This window comes from Ochotona curzoniae, unplaced genomic scaffold (genome assembly GCF_017591425.1).
Source record: "Ochotona curzoniae isolate NIBS_2020 unplaced genomic scaffold, NIBS_Ocur_1.0 contig_2699, whole genome shotgun sequence".
Taxonomy (NCBI): domain Eukaryota; kingdom Metazoa; phylum Chordata; class Mammalia; order Lagomorpha; family Ochotonidae; genus Ochotona; species Ochotona curzoniae.
In genome coordinates, this window is record NW_024465561.1 from 154,807 (window position 1) to 179,534 (window position 24,728).

The following is a 24,728-nucleotide window of genomic DNA, read 5'->3' on the forward strand; positions in this document are numbered from 1 at the left end:
TGTCTGCGCGTGCTGGCAGGTGCAAGGCTGCGGCTGCGGCTGCGCAGACGTCGCACGGGCCCCTACCCTGGTAACGGCCCTCCCTCCGGGGCCGTGGAAACGGCGTCGCCCGGGCAGGTGCTTGCCAGCCAGCCTCCCTCCAAGTTGCTTGCGAGCCGTTTTGTGCCATGGCAGACCAGTCCCGTGACCCCAAGTATCCCTCCCGCCAATCCCTGGCCCGGCAGGGCTCCCGGGGCTCTCGGAGCTCCCAGGACTCGGACCTGCAGCGCCGCAGTCGGGAGCTGTCGCAGCCCCCGGGCATCTTGGCCGAGGAGGTGCGGCAGGTGATAGCGGCACAGCCCCGGAGTAGCCGGGCCAGCCAGGACAGCCGCTCCAGCCTGCCCGCGCAGAGCCTCCGCTGGTCGCAGGGCGCCGGCCTGCCTATGGCCCAGGAAGCGTGGGCAGGTAACATGGACCCAATGAACCTGGGCTTCGCTCGGGACTTGCAGTCCCAGGGCTACCATGAGAACAGGATCTCAACTGGCGAGCAAAACACCCACCTGTTCCTGCAGCAGCTCCAGCAGGGCCAGGGCGGCCTCTTCGAGGCCTCCTACCAGGATGGGCACACCAACCTCATGGGCCAGCTGAGCTTCTCGCCCAGAGATGACCGCTTCATTGACGCCCACCACGGGCCCTACCTGAGGGACGACCCCGCCCTCCAGTTCTTGCCCTCGGACCTGGGCTTCGGGCCCTTCGCCATGGAGTCACCCGAGCCCCACCCCCGCGAGCTGGCCGTGCAGAACGCCAAGGCCTACTTGCTACAGACCAGCGTCAGTTGCGACCTCAGCCTGTGAGCGGGGGCGGCAGCAGGTGGGGGGAGGGGAACGGCCCCAGCCGAAGCCAGGGGGAGCCAGGGGGAGCCAGGGGGAGGGCCCCACCCTGGCAGCTGACCTAGCGCATCATCAGCTCACGCGGCCAAACAAGGAGCCGAAAAAGACCCAGAGAAGCCAGGGCTGCAGAGGGCTTGCCAAAACCTCCCACGGCTGGGAGTGGGGGTCACCGCCTGCCCACCTCTCAGCTCCCCGAGGCTCCGGCCTGGGGGACAAGGGACCAGGAGGAGGAGGGAGGGGCACAGGCTGAACCACAGGGTCAGAAACAGGAAAAGAGGGATGTGCCTGGTGCAATGGCTCAGTAGCTAAATCCTCACCTGCAAGCACCAGGATCCCATATGGGCACCAGCTCATGTCCCGGCTGCTCCACTCCCATCCAGCTCCCTGCTTGTTAACTAGGAAAGCAATCCAGGATGGCCCAAAGCCTTGGGACCCTGTACCTCCATAGAAGACCCAGAGGAGGCTCCTGGCACCTCAGCTCCACCTTTGTCACCACTGGGGAGTGAACCAGCAGATGCAAGTTCTTTCTCTGTCCTCTCTCTCTCTTGTAAAATCTGAGTTGCTTTTCCAGTACAAATACATAATTTAACCAAAATAAAAAGAAACAGCAGGAGGCCTGGGCTCTGAGGGAGAAGGTTGGGCAGAGAACTGGGGGCAGGAAAGACAGGTGCAGCAGCTATGGGCCCTGTGGGGGTACCCCATGGCCCTCACCTTCTCACCACCTTTGCCTCCTGTGCCAAGCCCTGAGACCCTGGCTCCTGGCAAAGAGCCTGGCGCTGGTCCCTCAAAGCCCTGACTCATGGGAGCAGGGTCAGCCTTCAGGTACAAAGCTGCCTCAATCCCTGCCAGGGCTTGCACGTGCTCCACCAACTCGAGCATCTTGGCAGTGTGGTGTGGTTTTACACACAATGAACAGTGAAGGCGCAGGTCCTGCCCCGCTATCCCAGGGCAGCGGCGTGTTAAGTTACACTGTAGCTAATTTTTGGTCACCCTGTATGTAGTTCTACTTTGTTCTAATCCCTTTAAAAAAAATGTATCAACTGGAGCCCAGTGTGATAGCCTAGTGGCTGAATCCTCACCTTAAAGGAGCTAGGTTCCCATGTGGGCACCAGTTCAAGTCCCAGCTGCTCCACTTCCCATCCAGCTCCCTGCTTGTGGCCTGGAAAAGCAGTCGAGGACGGCCCAAAGCCTTGGGACCCTGCACCTGCATGCTCTGCTTCCTGTCCAGCTTTCCTTGAAGAACACACATGGCCAGCCAGTTTCCCAGGGGAGTCCCATCTACCACCAGGGGATGCAGCATGCCAGTCAACCCGGCGCCCCCGTGCTGCCCCCATCCTTCCCACTCTGTGCACAGAGCGCTCACTGCTGGCTGTGAATCAGAAGCAGCCAACAGCACCGTCCGCCATGCAGCGGCTGCCCCGTGACTGCGTAACGGAGATGTGCGCTGTGGATCACGCACGGTGTACACGTCCGAGCTCAGTGACCCCAGGGAGATGTCTGGTCTCCAAGCACCTGCTGGCCCATGTGAGCGTGAAGGGTGGTGAAGTGGCTCATGCTGACAGTCCCATCTGTCATCACCACTGCCACCACCAGAGGGCAGCAATCAGTGAAAAGCAAATTATCCCCAAGGAAGGGGAGCGCAGCACGCTAACCCTCAGCCTGTAGTGCCCATACGGGCACCGGTTTGTGTCCCATCCAGCTCCCTGCTTGTGGACCAGGAAAGAAATTGAGGACAGCCCAAAGCCTTGGGACCCTGCACCCAACTGAGAGATCCAGAGGGCTCCTGGCTTCAAATTGGCGCAGCACTGGCCATTGTGGTCACTTGGGGAGTAAATCATCGGACGGAAGATCTTGCTCTCTCTCTCCTCCTCTCTGTATATCTGACTTTGCAATAAAAATAAATAAATCTTTAAAAAATAACCATACAGCCCAACAATTTTTTAAAAATATATTCATTGGTGATGATTATTCCCAAAGTCTTTTTTCTACCTGTTGAGGTGCTCTTATCTATCTCCTTTCATATTTACATTTTTAAATTACGTTCTTATTGGAAAGACAGATTTACAGACAGAAGGAAACAGAAAGATCTTCCATCCACTGGCTCACTCCCCCAAGTGGCTGCAACAGCCAGAACTAAGACAATCCAAAGCCAGGAGCTTCTTCCAGGTCCCCCCACGCGGGTGCAGGGTCCCAAGGCTTTGGGCCGTCCTCGACTGCTTTCCCAGACCACAGGCAGGGAGCTGGAGGGGAAGACGGACAGTCAGAACATGAACTGGTGACTATATGGGATCCCGGTGCTTACAAAGGGAGGGATTAGCCAATTAAGCCATTGCACCATGCCCTACATTTATGAAAAATTATTTTCATTTATCATTTGAAAGAGATAGCAGAGCCTTACGTGGGAATGAAAGTGCTGGATCTTCCATGGAAACTCATTCTCTGTCCACTCTGTAAATCTGCTTTTCCAACAAAATGAGTCAGGAAAACTGCTGTAGTCAAAAGACTACTGGATTTAAGAGAGCTCTTCCATCATGTGGTTTATTCCTCGATTGGCCACAGTAGCTGCGGTAGAGCCAGACTGAAGCCAAGGGCACTTCTTCCAGCTTTCCCACATGGGTGCAGGTGCCCGAGCACTTTGCCATCTGCTGTTCCTTTCCCAGACCATTACCCAGGAACTAGATTGGAAGTGGAATGGTCACTCACAGGGCGTCTTGGGCCTATGCACCCACTGCTGCTGCTTTGATGGACGCAAGCCCCCAGCGCCCCAGTCCACACTCTGCATTCCTTCTCCTCTTGCCCATCCCACCAGCACTCCGTTATTAAAAGTGAGTGCAAAACACCTGTCAGCGCTAATGTTTGCAGAACTAGTGGGTGCTTGTCTCCACCAGCAGCTGTGTGTGGGACCCCGTGAAGTGACGTCCCTCTATCTCCCGCCCCCTCCACACGCAGGTATGAACACCTGGTGAACCTGCTGACCAAGATCCTGAACCAGCGGCCCGAGGACCCCTTGTCCATCCTGGAGTCCTTGAACCGCACGACGCAGTACGAGTGGTTCCACCCCAAGCTGGACACGCTGCAGGACGACCCCGAGATGCAGCCCACCTACGAGATGGCAGAGAAGCAGAAGGCGCTGTTCTTCCGCGGTGGCGGCGGGGAGGGCGAGCAGGAGATGGAGGAGGAGGTGGTGAGTGAGGGGCCGGGGCAGGAAGCCCCGAAGCACACCCGCTTCCCCCCCTCTGGAACAGACTGCAGCCTGGAGTGGGGCAGGGGGCGAGGTCAGGTGCCCCCAGGTTTCCCCCTGGAAGGCTTTGAGGCAGAAGAGAAAACAGGGAGAGGGCTCCTTGGAGTCCAGCTTTCTGCTACTGCATCTGGGAAAGCAGCAGGGGAGACCCGGCTGGAGATCCAGGCTCCTGGCTCGCAGGGCTGGCACTCCAGTGGCCTGGGCGCCTGGGCTGGGGTGCTGTACGGTGCTTGATCCGTCTCTGCCCCCGTAGACCGAGACGGTGGTGCCCAACATCATGGAGGCAGCGTTCTACTTCCAGCAAGCCGGAGTGGGCCTGAGCGCGGACGAGAGCTTCCGCGTGTTCCTGGCCATGAAGCAGCTGGCTGAGCAGCAGCCGGTGCACACGTGTCGCTTCTGGGGCAAGATCCTGGGTCTGAGCCGCAGCTACCTGGTGGCCGAGGTGGAGTTCCGAGAGGGCGAGGAGGAGGGCGAGGAGGAGGAGACGGAGGAGACGCTGGAGCCGGGCGACGTGCTGGAGGCGCACGGAGAGGAGGAGGGCGAGGAGGACGAGGAGAAGGCGGCCGACACGCTGCCGCAGCCCACGTGGAAGCCGCCGCCCGCCACCCCGCGCGAGGAGAGCCGCACCGGCGCCAACAAATACCTGTATTTCGTGTGCAGCGAGCCGGGCCGGCCCTGGACGCGGCTGCCGCACGTGACGCCCGCGCAGATCGTGCAGGCGCGCAAGATCAAGAAGTTCTTCACGGGCCGCCTGGACGCGCCCGTGCTCAGCTACCCGCCCTTCCCGGGCAACGAGGCCAACTACCTGCGCGCACAGATCGCGCGCATCTCGGCCGCCACGCACATCAGCCCGCTCGGCTATTACCAGTTCGGCGAGGAGGAGGGCGACGAGGAGGACGAGGGCGGCGCGGGGCGCGACTCTTTCGAGGAGAACCCCGACTTCGAGGGCATCCCCGTGCTCGAACTCGTGGACTCCATGGCCAACTGGGTGCACCACGCGCAGCACATCCTGCCGCAGGTGAGCGCACGCCCGCCGGGACCTGGGTGCACCTGCCAGAGCAGGCCACGCCCCCACCCGGCCCAGCCACGCCCCTGCTGGCCCAGCCATGCCCCTGCAGGCCAATCTCCGCCCCCGCCTGGCCCAGCCACGCCCCTGCTGCCCTAGCCACGCCTGCTCTGCCCCGCCCCTGTCTGGCAAAGCCACGCCCCCGACACATCCCATGCCCCTGACACCTTCCACCCACAACCGCTCACCACCACCTGCTCCGTCAAAGCACCTGCCCCACATTCCAGATGTTGGACTCTGTGGACTGCCTTCCCAATACAAATAAATAAATCTTAAAAACAACAGGGCCCGGCACAGTATCCTAGCAGCTAAACTCCTCGCCTCGGATGTGCCGGGATCTCATATGGGCGCCAGTGTGTGTCACGGCTTGTGGCCTGGGAAAGCAGTCCAGGACACTCCAAAGTCTTGGGACCCTGCACTCAAGTGGGAGAGCTAGAAGAAGCTCCAGCCATTGCCAGTCACTCAGGGAGTGAACCAGCAGATGGAAGATCTTTCTCTCTCTCTCTCCCCTTCTCTCTGTATATTTGCCTTTCCAATAAAAACAAATAAAATAAAAATAAATAAATCTACTGCTCCCCCATCTTCCTCTCAGCCCAGCCTCCCCTCCAATCTGTATGTGACAGACCCTCCAGCCCATCCCTGTGTTTCTGGGGACAGGGTCTGTGCTCGTGTAGGTGCCCTGCCTGGCCCTTCACCTCCTCCTCCCCTGCCATCAGGGGTACTGGCTAGCTTGGCCCCCTCCTTCATATCCTCCCCTCCCCAACTCTGAGCGGGCCACCTGACAGTCCTTCCATCCCCAGGGTCGCTGCACGTGGGTGAACCCTTTACAAAAGACGGAGGAAGAGGAGGAGCTGGGCGAGGAGGAAGAGAAGGCAGACGAAGGGGTGGAGGAGGTGGAGCAGGAGGTGGGCCCCCCGCTGCTGACACCGCTCTCAGAGGACGCCGGTAGGACGACCCCCCGCATCTCCACCCCACACCCCTACATCCGTGGCTGGTGACCCCAGAGGGCTGAGGGTCCAGGTCGGACCTGGTGGGATTGGGGGCGGAGAAGATGCAGAGCAGGTGGCGGTGGCAGTTTGAATGGGTTGACAGAATCTGAGGTTGGGGCCTTGCCTGATAGAGGCCGTGCTCCACCCCGTCCCCCCGACCTTGCTGCTCTCCCTCTGCTGTAGAAATCATGCACCTGTCTCCCTGGACCACGCGCCTGTCCTGCGGCCTCTGCCCGCAGTACTCGGTGGCCATCGTGCGCTCCAACCTCTGGCCGGGCGCCTACACCTACGCCGTTGGCAAGTAGGTGCCCTCCACCCGTTCTCCAGCGGGAGAATCCTGCAGCACCTCTCCCGGGGCCGGGTCCCTCCAGCACCACCGACAGCAGCTGAGGTCATCCCCAAATCCCACAAGTTCCCACTCACCACAACCCCACCTACCCGGGCGGCGCGCTACCGGCTCTGTCCACGAGGGGACAGCACTGCCTCTCCTTTTAGGCTCCCGGGGCACCTGGGGTCTCGCACAGCCTTCCTGCTTGCACCGCGCTCTTGGCAACTCATCTTGAACTTTTCAATGCAAGCTTGGAGCTGAGCTCCCCTCACCACCCCCCCATCCCGCAGCCGTCCACACAGGCAACTGTGTGTGTGTGTGGGGGCTAGGTCCCTGGGTGTAGGCGGAGGAAATATACAGACACTCCAGCCTTGTACCCTGCTGCTGCAAACAAGGACTACCTCACTGTCAATTTTGCACCCAAACTGCCCACCAGCCTTGCCCACCCTGAAGCCAACTCTGCAGCAGGGCATCTTCTGAGCTCTGCTCCTTGGCCCTCTAGGAAGTTTGAAAACCTTTACATCGGCTGGGGCCACAAGTACAGCCCTGAGAACTTCAACCCGGCCCTGCCTGCCCCGGTCCAGCAGGAGTACCCCAGCGGCCCGGAGATCACCGAGATGAGTGACCCCACCGTGGAAGAGGAGCAAGCCCTCAAGGCGGCACAGGAGCAGGCCCTGGCCGTCACGGAGGAAGAGGAGGAGGACGAAGAAGAGGATGAAGATGAGGATGCAGATGACTGAGGCCTGGGAGCCCACCTACCCCGGGCAGATAGAGAAGCACTTTCCCCTTGTACCCGGCCCAGGCTGTGTCCTGGCTGTCCCCCCAGAAACAGGTGTGGCAGAGGGACGCAGCTGTTCCCAATAAAATGTTCCCATAGCATTGCAGCTGAGCAGTGTCATCTGTTTACCATGCAGAGAAGGAGAGAGAGAGATTCCAAATTGGCCACAATGGCTAGGGTTGGGTAGGGGAAAAAACAGGAGCCAGCTTGGGTCTCCCACGCGGATGCCTTGTCCCAAGCACTTGGGTCGTCCTCTGCGGCTTTCCCAGGTACATTAGCAGGGAGCTGGATGGGAAGTGGAGCAGCAGGGACTCAGGCTAATGCTGCTATGGGATGCCAGTGTTGCAAACAAGTCTGGCCCTACCTTTCAGTTTATGTTTGTTCTGGAAGCACTGGGGAGCTGGGGGATGGAGCCGGGAGCGAGGGGGGAGGGTTCCTGGTCACATCTGTGCTTTACAAAGACCCTTGTAGCATCAGGTGTTTGGCGCACTGGCTGTATGGAATGCCCACACCCCACCTCCCAGTGCCCGTCTCCACACCCCCTGGGAGGCAGCGAGTGATAACTCAAACATGCAGCTGCCGGCTCCTGACTTTGGCCTGGGGAGTAAACCAATGAGTGGGAGATCTGTCGGTATGCTTTTTGAATAAATGCATTTTGTTTTGGCACAAAAAGAAGAAAGGCCCCTCTAGATGTCAAGCGGAGGCAGATAGAAGGGGTGAGTCAAGGGGCTGGGGGAGGAGACAGGACTGATGCAGGGCTGTGGAGAGGAAGGAGTGGGGGAGAAATCCGCGCGGGAGGGGGCTGGCAGTGGGGCATGTGGGTGGAAGGAGATGGGACCAGACTAGGAAGACCACCCAGCTCAGGAGGTGGCTGAGTCATTGTGGAGTTCTGTTGGCCAGGAGGCTCTGTTGGGGGGCAGAGGGGTGGCTGTTGGTGTGCGCTGAGGGGGTCGGGTCACGGGCTGGTCTGCGGGGCATTGGGACATTTTGGAACCAGAGGTGGGTGGGCACTGGAGGATGAGTGAGGTTGTTGGAGACAGCGACGTTGAGGATGAGACTGCGAGGGCTGACGGGAGTCAGTAAGTAGTCAGGGCGACAGATGACATTCTTGGGGTCAGCAGGAATGACGCGGGACAGAGGTGGCGACAGTAAGGGTTGGAGATGCTGTGGAAAAATCTAAAGGAGACATTAGGGTCCTCCAGCATGTGGACCCAGCCTTCCCGGCTGGTCCCTCCGTTGCTAGGCAAACGGTTCCTAGGGCGCTGTTGCTAGGAACCGGCGCTTTCCGCCGGTCACGCCCCCTTCCCACCGCGGGTCACGCCCCCCAGCCAACCAGAAGCCGTTCAAAGGCACGGCGGCCACGCCCACTCTCAGGCCCGGCTCACGGCTCCCGAACCGTTACCCGAGCGACGAAGGGAGGTTCGTCCCGCCTTCCGACCCAGGTGCCAATCGAGGAGGCGTCGCCTAGGCGACGGCCCTACCCCTTCCGGCGCGGTCCCCCCGGCGTCCGGCAGCTGCGGGGCCCCGAGGGGGCGCCCAAGATGGCGGCGGGCGGCGCTGAGGGCGGCTCGGGCCCCGGGGCCGCCATGGGGGACTGCGCGGAGATCAAGTCGCAGTTTCGCACCCGCGAGGGCTTCTACAAGCTGCTCCCCGGGGACGGCGCGGCTCGCAGGTCCGGGCCGCCCTCCGCCCAGACCCCGGCGCCGCCGCAGCCGCCGCAGCCCCCGCCCGGCCCGGCCTCGGCCGCCTCCGGCCCCGGCGCCGCGGGCCCCGCGTCGTCCCCGCCGCCACCAGCGGGGCCTGGGCCGGGGCCCGCCGCTCTGCCCGCCGTGCGCCTCAGCCTCGTGCGCCTCGGGGAGCCCGACGGCGGCGCCGGGGCCGGGGAGCCGCCCGCCACGCCCGCGGGGCTGGGCGCCGGGGGAGACCGCGTCTGCTTCAATCTGGGCCGCGAGCTCTATTTCTACCCGGGCTGCTGCCGCCGCGGGAGTCAGCGGGTGAGACCCGGGGCGGGGAGAGGTGAAGGGGTGCGGGGGTCCCCGGAGTGGGGTCTCCCGTGGGTCCCCGCCATCCAGTGCGCTCATGAGGGAATGCAGGATCGTGAAGGGCAATGGATTCTGCAGGGGTGGGGTGTTGGGATGGAGATTCGGGGTACCCCCTCATCCTCAGGGAGGTGACGCCCACCGCAGGTGACTCCTAGATGAGAACAAAGCTCAGGTGCAGGTGCTGTGGGGACTGTCCCCAACCCCCAGAGCCTTGGGGAGCCCAGGAATGAGTGGGATCAAGGCAAGGCCCTTTTGAGGTGACTCTTTAAGGTCTGAGGGAGCACAGGAGGGAAGGCTCGGGTGGGCGTGGCTATGGGACCAGGAGGAGGTTTGAGAGACCCCTGTAGTGTTAAGGTGGGGTGGTGGGCCGCTGCCGCGAGGGGATTAGCAGGAGTACCATGAGGTGAGATGGGATCCACACCATCTGCCCTGTGGGTATGAGGTTGTTGGGCTCTAGAGTTCTGGGGAGGGCATTGGGAGGGCAGGGAGCTAGATTGCAGGGGCGAGTTGTTAAAGAGGCTGGTGTAAGGTTTGGGGTTGGGAGGGAGCGTGGGAAGACCTGAAGCTCAGGGTACCGGGGACCCGGCAGCAGAGGGCACAGAGGGCAGGGTGTGTCCGGCTTCTGGACAGCACCGCAGGGGGGGGGCTTTCTCTGCATTTACTTTCCTTTGGTCCTCTGTGATCTGAGTCCCTTCCTGTCTGTGGTCACACCTCTTCCCACCGGCTTACCCACTTCCCTTAGGGACTGACCCCAACTTCCTCTTGGTGGTTTAACCCAACCTCAGCACCCTCTTCCTTCCTCTCAGTGGTCTATACCATTAACTCCTGTACCCACCCCCTGCCCCTCAGTCCATCGACCTCAACAAGCCCATCGACAAGCGCATCTACAAGGGCACCCAGCCCACCTGCCATGATTTCAACCAGTTCACTGCGGCCACCGAGAGCATCTCCCTGCTTGTGGGCTTTTCAGCCGGCCAAGTGCAGTACCTGGATCTCATCAAGAAGGATACCAGCAAGCTGTTTAATGAGGAGGTGGGTGCAGTGCTGCGGGTGGCTGGGAGGAGGGAGGACGGGGACCAGGGGCAGGGGTGCGTGCCACCTGTGCCCTTCAGTTGGCATCAGCTGCAGGAGGCGAGTGGGGACGGATTTGATGCCCAGGCTCTCGAGTTGCGAGCACATTGCTCCATCCCTGAGCAGCCAGCGGCTTTATCTGCGGGCAGGGGGCACTGTGTCTTATTGCATTCCCAGACCACGCTCATGGCCGCAGGGAGCGAGCGGAGTGGTGAATGCTGCACACTGATGAGCCCCTCCATTCACAGAACCGTTACGAAGCCAGCCCTGTGTGCCAGGCACTGGGGCAAGCGCTTGGGCTAGAACAAAGCCAGCCGAGGCCCTGGCCTGGGGAATGGTTAGTCCATGCCAGAGAAAGCGGGGAATGGTGCTGCCTGAGCCCCGTTGGCTGCATTCCAGTAGGTGGTGACACTGGGGTGAGGGAGGGTGACCCACGAGAGGGGAGCAGAGTGGTGTGGGGCCAGGGTGGACCTGGAGGAGGGACCCGGAGCAGGACAAGGAGAGAACTTCATTGCGTATTTGATCTCTTACGGGCGGGAGGCAGGTGCATTTATCGAACTCAGGGAGCAGCAGGGGCGTTCCAGGGTTGCTGGTGGCCTGAACTGGACTGGGTGGTGCTGGCTGCTGAGAAATCTGGCTCAGGGTACATTGGCAAGGGCAAACCCTCAGGCTGTGTGGAGGGGCTGTATGTGAGAACAGGGGCGCCTGGAAGGGCAGGGCCGTGTCATCATCTGCCTGGCCAGGCAGTATTCTCAGGGAGCCTGTGCTGTGTGTCCCGCCCTGTGCCGAAGGGTATACCAGATGGAGGGCCTGTCCTTAGGCTGCTGCCATTTGTGCTGACTGTTGTGCTTCAAAGCCAATTGGGTTGAGATGGGAATAAGGGACAGACAAGAAGACAGTCCTCCTGGCCAGTGGGGCTGCCCATCAGTCCAGATGGGACCTTAAGGGTCCCAGGTCACCTCCCCAGCAGCTACTGTGCCCTGCGTTCCCGTGACTCGTGTCCCTTGGTGAGGTAGCCCACAGCCAGAGCTTTCTTGGGCTGACCTGGGAGAAGGTCTGCCAAGGGTATAGCCTCCTCCTCCTCCCAAACCCCCACCCCGTCTCCCTCGGCAGCGGCTGATCGACAAGACCAAGGTGACCTACCTGAAGTGGCTGCCTGAGTCGGAGAGCCTGTTCTTGGCCTCCCACGCCAGCGGCCACCTGTATCTCTACCACGTGAGCCACCCGTGCGCCTCGGCGCCGCCACAGTACAGCCTGCTAAAGCAGGGCGAGGGCTTCGCCGTCTACGCTGCCAAGAGCAAAGCACCCCGCAACCCGCTGGCCAAGTGGGCCGTGGGCGAGGGGCCCCTCAACGAGTTTGCCTTCTCACCCGACGGCCGGCACCTGGCCTGTGTCAGCCAGGACGGTTGCCTGCGAGTCTTCCACTTCGACTCCATGCTCCTGCGCGGCCTCATGAAAAGCTACTTTGGGGGCCTGCTGTGTGTGTGCTGGAGCCCCGACGGCCGTTACGTGGTCACCGGGGGCGAAGATGACCTAGTCACTGTGTGGTCCTTCGCCGAGGGCCGCGTGGTAGCCCGTGGCCATGGCCATAAGTCGTGGGTCAACGCGGTCGCCTTTGACCCCTACACCACGCGTGCAGAAGAGGCTGCGGCCACTGGCGGCGACGGAGAGCAGAGTGGCGAGGAGGAGGAGGAAACCGAGGGCGGGGGCGCCCCCCTCTCGCCACTGCCCAAGGCTGGCTCCATCACCTACCGCTTTGGCTCAGCGGGCCAGGACACGCAGTTCTGCCTGTGGGACCTCACAGAGGATGTGCTATACCCACACCCACCCCTGGCCCGCACCCGCACTCTGCCTGGCACCCCCGGCACCACACCGCCTGCTACCAGCAGCTCTCGGGGTGGTGAGCCCGGCCCAGGGCCCCTGCCCCGCTCGCTCTCCCGCTCCAACAGCCTGCCGCACCCGGCAGGCGGGGGCAAGGCGGGTGGCCCAGGCACGGCAGCAGTGGCCGCCACGGCAGAGCCCGGCACGCCATTCGGCATCGGCCGCTTCGCCACGCTCACGCTGCAGGAGCGGCGGGACCGCGGGGCCGAGAAGGAGCACAAGCGCTACCACAGCCTGGGCAACATCAGCCGTGGGGGCGGTGGCAGCAGCGGAGACAAGCCCAGCGGCCCCGCCCCCCGTAGCCGCTTGGACCCTGCCAAGGTGCTGGGCACCGCGCTGTGCCCGCGCATCCACGAGGTGCCGCTGCTCGAGCCTTTGGTGTGCAAGAAGATCGCCCAGGAGCGGCTGACGGTGCTGCTGTTCTTGGAGGACTGCATCATCACCGCGTGCCAGGAGGGCCTCATCTGCACCTGGGCGCGGCCCGGCAAGGCTGTGAGTGCCCCAGGGCCCCTGCAGGCACAGGGGGTGGATGGGACACTTGTCCCTGGCTGATGCCCCAGAGCGGGACCAGCACGCAGGAGCTGCCCACTGGGCATGCGCATCTGGGTCCTGGTGGTTTTCTCCTTCCAGGCAAGAATCCACCTATGGGATTTTTAAATTTTTAAGACAGTTATTCGTGTCCTTTGGGCCAGAGCACAACCAGGGGCAAGATGGATGCCCACGGGCTTGGCGTGACGCCTCAGTCCTCCACTGCTGCAGGTGCAGGCTGAGAGGAGAGGCTCGGGTGCCAGTTGTGCACTGCAGGCACTGCGTGAGCCCGGGCAGGCCCCCACCCCCTGACCTCACACCTGGAGGCTCCTGCTTCCTGTGGCTTGTGCCCACTGTCCCCACTGCTCAGAGCTGGGCAGGATGCTGCAGCCTGGGTCCTTGGAGCCCTGAATTCCCGAACAGCTGGGGCGTGTAGTTTGGGTGCCTCTGACACAGGGGTGTCGAGGTTTGGGGGGTCTGATTGAATTCTGCAAGAGTCCCTTCCCCTTCTATCTCCCTAGTTCACAGACGAGGAGACCGAGGCCCAGAGAGGGGAAGGAAGTTGGCCCAGGTCACCCAACAAGTCAGTGGTAGAGGTAGGATTTTTCCCCCAAGTCTGTTCCCCTCCAACATCTCAGGGGGTCCCTAACCTCAGCCCCCCACAGGAGGGAACCCCAATTTCCCCCTCTCCACCTGCCTGCACCCCACCATTCATGCCCAGTACCCCAGAGGTTGGCTATATAAAAGAGCCACCTACAAGCCAAGGAGGCCAGCTGAGCCTGCTGGAGTGTGGGTGGCTGGACATGGCCATGGTGGCCATAGCCCTGGGGACCCCAGATGGTCCCTAATCCCACCTATATCTCTCCGTTTTCATTCCCCAGGGCATCTCCTCCCAGCCAGGCAACTCCCCAAGTGGCACAGTGGTGTGAAGTCCTGGATAGTGGGGGTCCCCACCCTGCGCCCCAGCCTCCTAGCCATAACCCTTTCATTGAGCCCACGGATGACTGCATTAACAAGACTAACCATGACATGGACTTGTGCGGCTCTCCCCGCCTGGCCCACGCTCGGGGCGGGGTGGGGCTGAGACGGAGCGTGGCAGCCCCTGTGGCCTCCCCACCCACTGCCAAGTACAATGACCCCTTCCTCTGGAACGCCAGTGTTACCCCGCACCCCTGTCCCCAGCATGTGACTGGTCACTCCTGGGCGCGGCAGGGAGAAATCCCCGGCTCAGAAGAGCCCCAGCTCCACAGTGCTGAGAGCACAGGCCGGGAGAGCCCCTCGCCCAGCCCCCCTCCACCCCTGCTCTTGTCTGTGTTCTGGAGAGTATTAAGTTATGGGAGCCCCTCGGGGTTCCCCCCACCCCCATGTCCAGGACCTTGTATTTATACTAAAGTTTCAGTGTTCGCACAGCGTTTTGGTCCCTTGTGCGGGGTGGGGGTGGGGGGGTGGGGTGTGTGTGTGTGTGTGTGTGTGTGTGTGTACGTATGCACTGACATGCGGATAAGCGCCGGCCCCCTACAGTGCTTCCTTTTAAATGTATTGATTTGAAAGAGTTACAGAGAAAGGGAGAGACAGATCTTCCATCCTCTTGGTTCACTTCACAGATGGCCACAAGGGCCAGGGCTGGGCCAGGCTAGAGTCAGGAGCCAGGAGTTTCTTCCAGGTCTCCCATGCAGGAGTCGGTTGCCTGCCGCCCCAGCCTTGAGGGCAGGAAATGCTGCAGGCCAGGGCATAGTGGAGCTGGACCGGGCTGGTCAGCACTGAGATGGGCTTGGGGGTTCTGAGGTGCATCCCCTCCCCTGGGCCCTCCTTATTACCTCTGATTGTCCTAGTGGAGCCTTCCCTGGAGGCGGGAATTCTGTACAACCTCCCTCTCCCTTGGTCCTCTCCCCTGCCTGGCAGCTGGGGCCAATCGCGCGGCTCTGGGCTCTCTGCTCCCTCCATGCCCCGAAATGTTTCTGTTTCTAATCCCAGCCTGGGCAAGAATGTGGCTGCCCGGCCAGCTGCCAAGAAGCTATTTTTGGGGTCTCACTTGCTTGGGGAGGACTCAGCTCCACTGCCCGCCTCCCCCAGGCTCTGACCAGCCCCCCACCCCATCCCAGTGTTCCCTCCCCTCTTCTGCTTACCCACCCCTTCCCCACTTGCCAAAAAAGCCAGTATAAAACATGGGGGTGACTGCGGGCTAAACTTAACTGCTCCCGAGTCGGAATCCAGGGCTGACTCACAGGAGGAGCTGCCCTGTCCCCCCCTGCCTCCCACCCCCCTGCCCAGTCCTGGTCCCTTCCTCTTTCCCCACCCCCACCCCCCACCTTGGTGAGGAGCGAGGGAGAGCTGTTCTGGATGTTGGAGCAGTGATTGGCCCCCTTTTGGCAATGGGTGGGACACCTGTGGCTATCAACTGTGGCCCACCTTTTTATGGGGGGGTGGGGACTGCAAGAATTGAATTCCATCCATCTGTCTCCCCAGTCCAGCCCTGAAGGGTTCTGAGAAGACTGGCCAGGAGGGACTTGAAGGGGGCTGGCCTGTGAGGGGTTAAGGCTGGGAGGCAGGAGGGGGCAGGCTCAGGGGGTGGGGAGAGAGGAGGAGGAGACCTCAGCAACTGAGAGAAGTGGCCAGAGAGGCCCAGGGGACAGCCAGGGACAGGCAGACATGCGGCCAGGGCTGCGGGGCCTGGACAGGGGCTGCTGGGCCCTGTGACAGGAGGAAGCCCCGAGCCCCGGCCCGGGGAGGGGCCATGGTGCTGCCTGCCCAACATGTCAGCCGAGGTGCGGCTGCGGCGGCTCCAGGCGCTGGTGCTGGACCCCGGCTTCCTGGGCCTGGAGCCCTTGCTCGACCTTCTCCTGGGCGTCCACCAGGAACTGGGCGCCTCCGACCTGGCCCAGGACAAGTACGTGGCCGACTTCTTGCAGTGGGGTGAGTGGCACCTCCATGGGCTCTCCCAGGCTGTGGAGTGGGGGCCCTGGGCAGGGGCAGAGGCAGGAGAGCCAGCTGAACCAGGGTCCCAGCTTGTGGTGACAGGATGGATTTGGGGTGATCCCTGCCCCCACCACACAGGTGGCCCAGAAGTTGGGCCTGGGCACTGGAGCCTCATACCCCTACTCACACATGCCACCCTGGCAAGCAAAGGAAGGTCAACCTGCCAGGATGGCCATGACTCAGAGCTATAGCGTAGGGGCCACAGCAGGCCGAGCTGGACAGTTTCCTGTTGTCTTGTACCCCATCCTCAAGGCTAGACTTAGAGACATGTGGGACTCCATCTCCTGGGACCCCCTGGCCTGCTTCCGCATGAACAAGGGTAGGCTGGGAGAACCGGCATGGGCCAGCTGCCAGGGGCGTGGCTGGGGCAGGTGTCCGGCGCCAGGCTTCCCAGCTGCCCTGACAGGTGCTGGGCACTGGGCGGGCATAGTGACTCACTCAGGCCCTGGGGGAGAACCAGCTTTGCAGTCAGGCGCCACTCAGCTTTCCCTCTGCCCACCTCCAGTTCAGGAAGGACAGCTTGGGGGTTTTGGGGGGGTGCCTACTTTGCCTGTGGAGTCTGGACCCCTCCCTACTCCCACTCCCACTCTTGGCTCCAGCCAGCCCACATGGCTCCCTGTTTGACTCCCCTGGAGGTGACCCTGTGAGCCCCTCCTCACAGTGTCTTCCAGGCCCTGAGGACAGGTCCAGGTCCACTGCACGGCACCTGGCACGCACTCCCCTAACCCAGATCTCAGGCGCGCTGCAGCTCCTGACACCTGCCACTCTCCCTCCAAGTGCCTGTCTCCGCCCCCATGCCCGCTCTTGCTCCTTGGCCTGCGTGTGTCACAGTGGCTTGTCTCTGCTCCTTCTTGTCTGCTAGCCTCTCCTGTGGCCCCAGGCTTGGGCCTCTCCCTCCTCCTGCTCTGCAGAGGGGGAGGTCAAGGGCCCACCTACTCAGCCCCTGGGGTCACCTTGGTCCCACTCTGGGCGGTGTGGGTGGTGGGTTGTCAGGGTAAACTGAGACCTGGCGTGGGGGAGGGGGATCCCCTGGAGGCAGCGCTCCTTTTGTGGCCTGAGCCGCATCCTGCGGCCCCTCCCTCCCCGGCCTCCCGGGCGGGGGAGGGGGCCTGGGTTCGCGCTGCCTTAAAAGGGCTCAAAGCCTGCTCCTGCGTCCCTCCCCCGTCCCTGGCCCCGGCTTGGGCTGGCTCCCTCCTGCTGGCCCCTCTCCCTTTCCCCCTTGGAATCCCCCAGAAGCCCCCCGCCGCCACGCTGTCTCCCTCTTCTCACGTCTGTTCACAGCCCACTCTGTCCTGCCTCTGAAGTCCCACTTCTCCCACCCACGAGGGGCCAGGCCTCCACCCCAGGCCTTGGCCCCTCCACACCTTGACCTGGAGCTGAGATGGAGGGGGCAGAGAGGCAGCCCTGCTCCAGCCCTGTTGCAGATGAGCCCCAGAGCACTAAGTGCCAAAGTGCTTGAGGCCAGACTGTATGTCCACGTGGGCACCAATTCCCCAGCCCCCAATGCTGTGTCCGAGGGCCACCTGCACCTGACCCACTGCAGCTGGGGGCGGTAACCCAACAAGTACCAGCTGAGATCCCGGGCAGTGGGACTCAAGCACGCAGCCCCCTCCCATACACCCCCAGTGCAGGCGGGTGAGGGGGGGAGGCATTGCAGGGAACTGGGCTCAGTTTCCTTCCCAAACTGGCTTCCCCGCTTCTCTTCTGAAGGGCAGTTTTTGGCACCCATAACTTCACAGCTCATGGTGGTGGGGAGCCCTTGGAAACGGAAGTCCTAAGCTAAAGCTGAGAGGCAGAAGGGCAGGCTTGGGTAGGGGGGCTCCTCTCTCCGCTTGTGACCCTGGGCCTCCCCCTGCTCCGCAGCGGAGCCCATTGCGGCAAGGCTTAAGGAGGTCCGGCTACAAAGAGAGGACTTCGAGATTCTGAAGGTGATCGGACGCGGGGCGTTCAGCGAGGTGAGCCCCGAGCGGCGGCCGAGCTCCGCCCCGCGAGAAGCAGGGGCCTTTACGGTGGGCGGAGCATCGGCGTTCTGGGCGGAGCCGCAGAAATTGATGAATGGCCGAGTGCTAGAGTTGCAGGCGGGCGGGCTTGGAGGTGGGGCCGGCTCTGGGCTCCGCCTCCTCCGGCCCCAGTCATTCTGCTTGGGCCTTCAGGTAGCGGTGGTGAAGATGAAGCAGACGGGCCAGGTGTATGCGATGAAGATCATGAATAAGTGGGACATGCTGAAGAGGGGCGAGGTGAGGGGCCGGGCTGAGGGCGGGGGCCGTCGACGATCACCCCCACCGTGCTGCCTCGCGCCAGCTCCGTGGTGCCCCGCAGGTGTCGTGTTTCCGGGAAGAGAGGGATGTGTTGGTGAACGGGGATCGGCGCTGGATCACAGAGCTGCACTTTGCCTTCCAGGACGAGAACTACCTGGTGAGCCCCGTGAGGGTGCTAGGGACGGTGGCAGGGAGAAGAAGGTCGGGTGCTGAGTGCGGGAAGTGCTTGGCATGGCCATGATCGGGGCCCTGAAGCTCCCCACTGCCCTGCCAAGGCTGGTTCTAAGGGGCTCCTGCTGGGAAGGGAGGGTCTTGGCTAGCATAGGGTCTTCCCCAAGTTGTGGCGTCACTGACGGGGGGCAAGGAGTACCTGGGAACTCTGCCGTGGTATGAGGAGGTCTCTAGGTTCTCTCCCCCTGAACCTCAGGGGGGAGCGAATCTGCCAAGCCATATCCCCAGGAGAGGCAGTTTTGGGGAGAGGGGAACCCGATTTGGCCTGCAGGATCCCTTGGGATTGGGCTGCAGGATCCCTTGGGATTGGGCTGCGGGATCCCTGTCTCTGGACTGAGCATCCTGGGCAAGTGCAGTGCTTGGTGCCTGGGGGGTTCTGACCCCTATGACACTCCCCCTCCCAGTACCTGGTCATGGAGTACTACGTGGGCGGGGACCTGCTAACGCTGCTGAGCAAGTTTGGGGAACGGATCCCAGCCGAGATGGCGCGCTTCTACCTAGCAGAGATTGTCATGGCCATAGACTCAGTGCACCAGCTGGGCTATGTGCACAGGTGGGCGTGGCATGGTGGAGGGGCAGGGCGGGGGCCAAGAGGCGGGCCCGGAGGAGAGGGTAGTGAAGCTTGCACCCTACAGAGATCCCACAAAGTTTGAGGCCCAGAGAGGGCGGGGCCCAAGGAGCAGGGTCCCCTGCATCATCCTAGAGGCTCCTGGGTGGGGCCCGAGGCAGGCGCCGCCCACAGGAGCAGAGCTTAGCCAGGAAGTGGGAAGGCGACTCCCCTATACCCCCGGGGTTCTCTCCGTGCAGAGACATCAAGCCAGACAACATCCTGCTGGACCGCTGCGGCCACATTCGCCTGGCCGACTTCGGCTCCTGCCTCAAGCTGAGGGCAGATGGGACGGTGAGCGTGCACCTGTTGCCCCGGGGGGAGGGACAAGATAGAGACCTCCTCTTGGACCCGCCCTAGGGGCGAGGTCTGGAGGGGGCTGGTGGTGGGGCGAGGCCAGAGCTCAGAGCCGCCTGGGCTCCTGGCTCAGGTGCGGTCACTGGTGGCTGTGGGCACGCCGGACTACTTGTCCCCTGAGATCCTGCAGGCCGTGGGCGGTGGGCCTGGAGCAGGCAGCTACGGGCCCGAGTGTGACTGGTGGGCACTGGGCGTGTTCGCCTACGAGATGTTCTACGGACAGACGCCCTTCTATGCCGACTCTACTGCCGAGACCTACGGCAAGATCGTCCACTACCAGGTGGGCGCTGTCCCCAGGAGGCCTGGGCGCGTCCTGCGCATGTTCCGTGCTGACACACCTGCCTTCTTCCCTCCGAGCAGGAGCACCTGACTCTGCCCTTGGCCGACGTGGGCGTCCCTGAGGAGGCCCGAGACCTCATCCAGAGGCTGCTGTGTCCCCCAGAGACCCGGCTAGGCCGGCAGGGGGCAGCCGACTTCCAGAAGCACCCTTTCTTCTTGGGCCTCGATTGGGATGGCCTGCGGGACAGCGTGCCCCCCTTTATACCGGATTTTGAGGGTGCCACTGACACGTGCAACTTCGATGTGGTGGAGGATGGGCTCACTGCCATGGTGAGCGGGGGCGGGGTAGGTACCTGCGGCCCCTGCTCAGCTGAGGGGACCCCCTTCGCGTGCCCGTCCCCCACCCCCTGTGCAGTGAGGGCGGTGACTTGTCCGTTCGAAACCAGTGACCTGTGGTGACCTGCACTTATGGTCCCTGGACCATAAGGCCCCTGGTCCATTAGAGGCGAGATGGGGAGTGCAGAAGGTTCTGGAAAGCTTCCTGGAGCAGGGGGCTATTTGAAAGGCAGAGTTACAGAGAAAGATGGTTCACCTGCTGGTTTACTCTCCCAGATGGCTGCCAAAGCTGGCCCTGAAGCCCAGAGATGCAGCCTGGTCTCCTGCCTGGACTCCCTGGCCCGAGCACTTGACTTGTCTTCCACTGCTTTTCTAAGCACACTAGCAGGGAGCTGGAGCCCAAGCGGCACAGCCAGGACTTGAAGCAGCACCTGTGTGGGATGCTGGCAGCACCACAGTGGCAAGTCCTTTGCTAGGTCATTTCTGTCAGCTGTTCACTGCATCAGCCTGGAGTGTAGGGAAGCTGTGGGCACAGAGCACTAATACATCACCCTGAGCCTGCAGTGCCTAACTACAACGGCACAGGCCCCCACGGGAGGCAGCGGAATGCCAGGAGACGTGATGGAAGAGCCATTTCCTTGGGCTGGGGGTGTGAGGGGCCGGCCCCAACCCGTGTGCATCTGCCGTGCAGGAGACGCTGTCTGACATCCGGGAGGCCATGCCACTGGGCGTCCACCTGCCTTTCGTGGGATTCTCCTACTCCTGCACCGCGCTCAGGTAAGCCCCGCCAGCACAGGCCCACGGGGAAGGGCCGGGGCTTGTCAGGAGGAGCAGCAGTTGCATGGGCTCTGGGAGCCTCCAAGGCAGCCCTGAACACGTCCTGAGCCGTGGGGCCACTGGCTCTGTGCCAATACGCACTTTGATATTGTAGATTTGGGATGGGTGTTTGGTGCAGGCCCTCATCTCTGAGGCACTAGTCCCCTTCAGACCCGGTGGCCTGGTGGCGCAGCAGCCATGACCTGCAGGGTTGGATGGTTTCAGCCTGTCCCCGCCCTGACTGTTCTGGGCATTGGAGAGTGAAGTAGCAGATTAAAGCTCTCTCTCTCTCTCATTCTCTGCCTTTCAAATGGAAATAAGTAAAAAAAAAAATCCTTAAACCAGAAGGGATTCCTGACTGATTAACAAAAAATTAACTTAGACTGTGATGCCACAGAGGCACACCCATGGCCTGGCAGCCCCTCTGCACTGGTGCCTGGTGCACTGTGGCACAGCTGTAGGAGCTCGGCGTCAGCCCGGCCGGCCACCCCGGGTATATATGCTTTCTTGGCTACCTGCCCTAATGATGATGTCTTTTAGAGACACTCATTTTGTGCATAGAGCCCTGCTGACCACGTGGAGAGGTGAAGGTGTGGGGGAGAAGGCAGTGGGCACCAGAGGCCCTGCCTGGGGGCCATGCAGCCAGCAGCACCATGGAGCACACGCCTGCTCCTCCCTTGCCACCCCGTTGCGAGGGCCAGGATCTACCCCACCCCCTGTGGTTCATGCAGCCGGAACGAGCAGTCAGCAGCAGGGTCCTGTGCATGTCCAGGAGTGGCTGCTGGGTGGCACGCACCCCACTTTTCTGGCTCTTTTCCTATTGTGTGGCCTGTAGCTGAGCGTGAGGGGTGTGTGTGATTCCTAGCGGTGCCATCTAGGGGTTCCCAAGGCCATTGTGGAGGTGACAGTGCCCCTTCTGCCAAGCCCTCCTCATCCTCAAGCCCCGGAGGCTGGCAACCATTGCCAGGTTTATCTGCAGGATCAGCAGCATGGGGCATGACCTGCTCTCTTCCGTTCTCTCCCTTCCTCTCTCAGGGACAGTGAGCCCCCAGGCCCCACCCCCATGGAACTGGAGGCCGAGCAATTGCCTGAGCCACAGGTGCAACTGCCCAGTCCTGACCATGCGAGGCCTCTCCTGGAGGAAACAGTGAGTGGGTGGAGGAGGTGGTTCCGAGGGATGGGAGCCGGAAGGCAGGGCTTCCTGCAGCATGGCAGGTGCAGGCAGAGCTAAGACACAGGGTGCTGGCTAGTGACCAAGGGGAGCATGTAGAGAGGTACCCTGTGGGAGATTGGAGGGCAGCAAGACACACGCCCAGTGAGGCCTGCAGGAAGGTGGGCCTGGGCTGAGGCTGCAGGGAGCTGCAGGAGGCTAGAGACTGCAGGCCAGGGAGGGGGTGTCAGGTCCTGATGGGAGCCAAAAGGCATGAAATGGGGGAATTGTGAGGGCCCCAGATACTAGATTGGAGAACTAGTGAGAGCCCCCTGTGGAGCGCATGTCCCAGGCTTGGGGACACCACTAAGCCTGATCCCTGTGTGCAGGCTGAAGTGGCAGTTCCAGTGGCCCTGCCGGTGGACAGCACTAAACCTGGTGCCCCGGTGCAGGCTGAAGTAGCAGCCCCCGTGCGGGCTGAAGTGGCGGTTCCGGTGCAGGCTGAAGTGGCGGTTCCAGTGGCCCTCCCGGCGGCAGCAGTGGCCGAGGCCGAGGTGACCCTGGGTGTGCTCCAGGAGGCCCTGGAGGAAGAGGCGCTCACTCGGCAGAGCCTGAGCCAGGAGCTGGAGGCCATCCGTGTGGCCAACCAGAACTTCGCCAGGTCGGGGTCCTGTCCCAGCACGTTTGCACCCCCGCCCCTACCCAGCTACCATCCTCACCAAGCCGTCTCCCCACAGCCAGCTCCGTGAGGCCGAGGCCCTCAACCGCGACCTGGAGGCGCGTGTGCGCCAGCTGCAGGAGCGGATGCAGCTGCTGCAAGCCGAACGGGCTGAAGGCGAGTCTCCCTCCCCCGCCCCTCTGGTGCCCGGAGGCGGGGACAGCGGGGAGGGCAGGGGCCCAGGCTGGGGCACGCCGCGCCACCGCCCCCCTGCAGTCCTCCACGCGCCATACGCCTCTCTCTTCTCCTTCCAGCTGTCACGGGGGTCCCCAGTCCCCGGGCCACGGATCCACCTTCCCATGTAAGACCCCTTTCCTTCCCCTGCCTTCACGCTGCCACCCCACCTCCGGATGCCCTCTGCCCCCTCCCTGGACACACTTAGGGCTCTCCTGTGTCTCCGGGGCTCTCTAGAACAGATGCTCAGCTGCGCGGCGGCCAGAGCACCCTCGGTCCAGACTTGAATTCCGCACCCCCCCCAACAAATTCCTGCCCTGACTCCCCTCGCTGTCGCGCTCCCCGCCTAGGGCGGCCGCGCTGGGCTGGCCTCCGATCGGGTCACCTGTCCTTCTTTCTCCAGCTAGATGGCCCCCCGGCCGTGGCTCTGGGCCAGTGCCCGCTGGTGGGGCCAGGCCCCCTGCACCGCCGCCACCTGCTGCTCCCTGCCAGGGTACGTCCAGCGGCTGCTGCCCCTGCCTCGCTCCACCCGCCCTCGGCCACCCCCGGCCCGCTTCGCTGCCTCTGCCCGGCTCGGCCCACTCGCCGCGGGAGGGTGCTCGGGTAGCCAGTCGGCGCAGGCCGCTAGGGACCAGCCAATGAACGAGGACGGGGGCGGCCCGGGAGGGACGGGCGGGGCCGGCGCGAGCCAACCGGCCGTCCCCTCGCAGGTCCCTAAGCCTGGCCTTCCGGAGGCGCGGCCCCTGCGCCTGCTCGCCGCCGCTGCTCTGGCTCCTGCCCCCGCCCCGGGCTGCGCTGGGCTGGTGGCCCGCGGCCGCCATCGCGCCGCGGCCTGGCGCCGCCCCAGAGCCCTCCTCGTCCCCTGAACCCTAGAGGTCCGGAGCGCCCAGCGGCTCGGCGGCCCAGCTCCTGCCCCGTGATCCGGGCCCGCCCCTGGCGGCCGGGGAGGGAGGAGCGGGGCCCGCGGGGCCGCGGCCTGGGGAGAAGGGGGACGGAGGAGGCGGCGGGCCGACAGGCGGGACGCCGGTGTTCACCCTCTGCGCACCCGCACCCGGCAAGGGCTCGCAAACCACGCATCCCGCGCACGAGGCCCCGCTCTCCAGGGGACGTGCCATTCCTGTGGCCACGTCCGGCATGACCCGCGCCCGCGGGAACCGTGCGCTGCTGCCAGTCCCGCTTTCCCGGGAGCCCCTCTTGCCCCCGCGCGCCCCTTTCTCACACGATCGCTGCTCTCGGAGTCCCAACCGGCCCCGCCTGCCCCGGTGGTTTGGGTATTTATTAACCTCGTCCCCCCGAACCGCTGACAGGCCCCAGGCTCCCCCCGCACCCCTGTCCACGTTTGGATACACTGAACCCCACCCCAAAGACCCTCGGTATTTATTGTTTGTCCACACCTGGAATCCCCCCCCCCCACCTCCAGCCCTCGTGAATAAAAAGCCTCTGTGGTCTGTCCCGAGCTTGGGGTCCGCGGTGCTCGCTGTGGACGTGGTTAGGGCCAGCCCGAAGGCAAGCGCCGGCGGTCAATGGCCGGGCAGGGAGCTAGCGGGCCGCAAAGCCGACAGATCGGCCCGGAGGAGGAGGGGCTGCATTTTGACACCGAGCCAGGCGGAGGGGGCGATCGGAGGCGCTGCTCCCGCCCAGCTGTGGCCCAGCTGTGCCAGCAAGAGTCGGGAATGGGGGGTGGGGCCGCTGGCGCGCGCGGCCCTCCTCCCGCCACCGCGCCTGCGCGGGCCACGCGCATCCGCCCCGGGAACGCAGATTGGGGGGGAAAAGTTGCTGCAAACTTTGTGGCCCGTTTCCCCCGCCCCTCCTCCCGGCCGGACCCGCCCCCGCTGCGGAGCCGCCGGGAATTCCGAGGGGCGGAGCGCGGGCCGAGATGGAGAGTGGGGGGGCCCGCAGAGGACCCCGGCGACGGAGGCGTGCAGGAGCTCGGCCTCGGGGCGGAGGGGGCTTCGCGTCCTTGACCCTCCCAGACGGCCCGTTGCCTTCTCCGTTGTCCCGATGGAAAACTGAAGCCCCGAGCCCGAGGCACA

At 63.1% G+C, this 24,728-nt stretch overlaps 3 protein-coding genes across 7 annotated transcripts; all 3 read left to right on the plus strand.

The window, feature by feature from the left end:
• The first annotated feature begins 167 nt into the window (after window positions 1-167).
• LOC121153756 (radial spoke head protein 6 homolog A-like) lies at window positions 168-7,233 on the plus strand. The gene is made up of 6 exons (XM_040976500.1): window positions 168-829; window positions 3,819-4,053; window positions 4,364-5,128; window positions 5,977-6,121; window positions 6,349-6,466; window positions 6,996-7,233. Exons 1-6 carry the CDS (start codon window positions 168-170, stop codon window positions 7,231-7,233), a joined length of 2,163 nt encoding a protein of 720 aa, XP_040832434.1.
• Window positions 7,234-8,812: 1,579 nt separating this feature from the next.
• On the plus strand, window positions 8,813-14,193 carry LOC121153554 (dystrophia myotonica WD repeat-containing protein). Of its 2 annotated transcripts, XM_040976138.1 has the most exons (5): window positions 8,813-9,265; window positions 10,163-10,345; window positions 11,498-12,757; window positions 13,315-13,389; window positions 13,675-14,193. In XM_040976138.1, the coding sequence occupies exons 1-5, from the start codon at window positions 8,813-8,815 to the stop codon at window positions 13,720-13,722; spliced, it is 2,019 nt and encodes a 672-aa protein (XP_040832072.1). In that variant the 3' UTR covers window positions 13,723-14,193. The 2 variants fall into 2 exon arrangements, with proteins under 2 accessions (XP_040832072.1, XP_040832073.1); XM_040976139.1 differs by lacking the exon at window positions 13,315-13,389.
• A 1,353-nt stretch (window positions 14,194-15,546) lies between these two features.
• Window positions 15,547-23,568, plus strand: LOC121153824 (myotonin-protein kinase-like). 4 transcript variants are annotated; one of them, XM_040976567.1, is made up of 15 exons: window positions 15,547-15,706; window positions 17,633-17,724; window positions 17,923-18,006; window positions 18,089-18,184; window positions 18,663-18,811; window positions 19,066-19,159; window positions 19,296-19,502; window positions 19,583-19,846; window positions 20,529-20,614; window positions 21,689-21,765; window positions 22,263-22,464; window positions 22,541-22,638; window positions 22,776-22,822; window positions 23,103-23,188; window positions 23,406-23,568. In XM_040976567.1, exons 1-15 carry the CDS (start codon window positions 15,547-15,549, stop codon window positions 23,566-23,568), a joined length of 1,905 nt encoding a protein of 634 aa, XP_040832501.1. The 4 variants fall into 4 exon arrangements, with proteins under 4 accessions (XP_040832501.1, XP_040832503.1, XP_040832502.1 ...); XM_040976569.1 differs by having other exon boundaries at window positions 19,583-19,831; window positions 21,689-21,800; window positions 22,304-22,464; XM_040976568.1 differs by having other exon boundaries at window positions 19,583-19,831.
• Window positions 23,569-24,728: the final 1,160 nt, after the last annotated feature.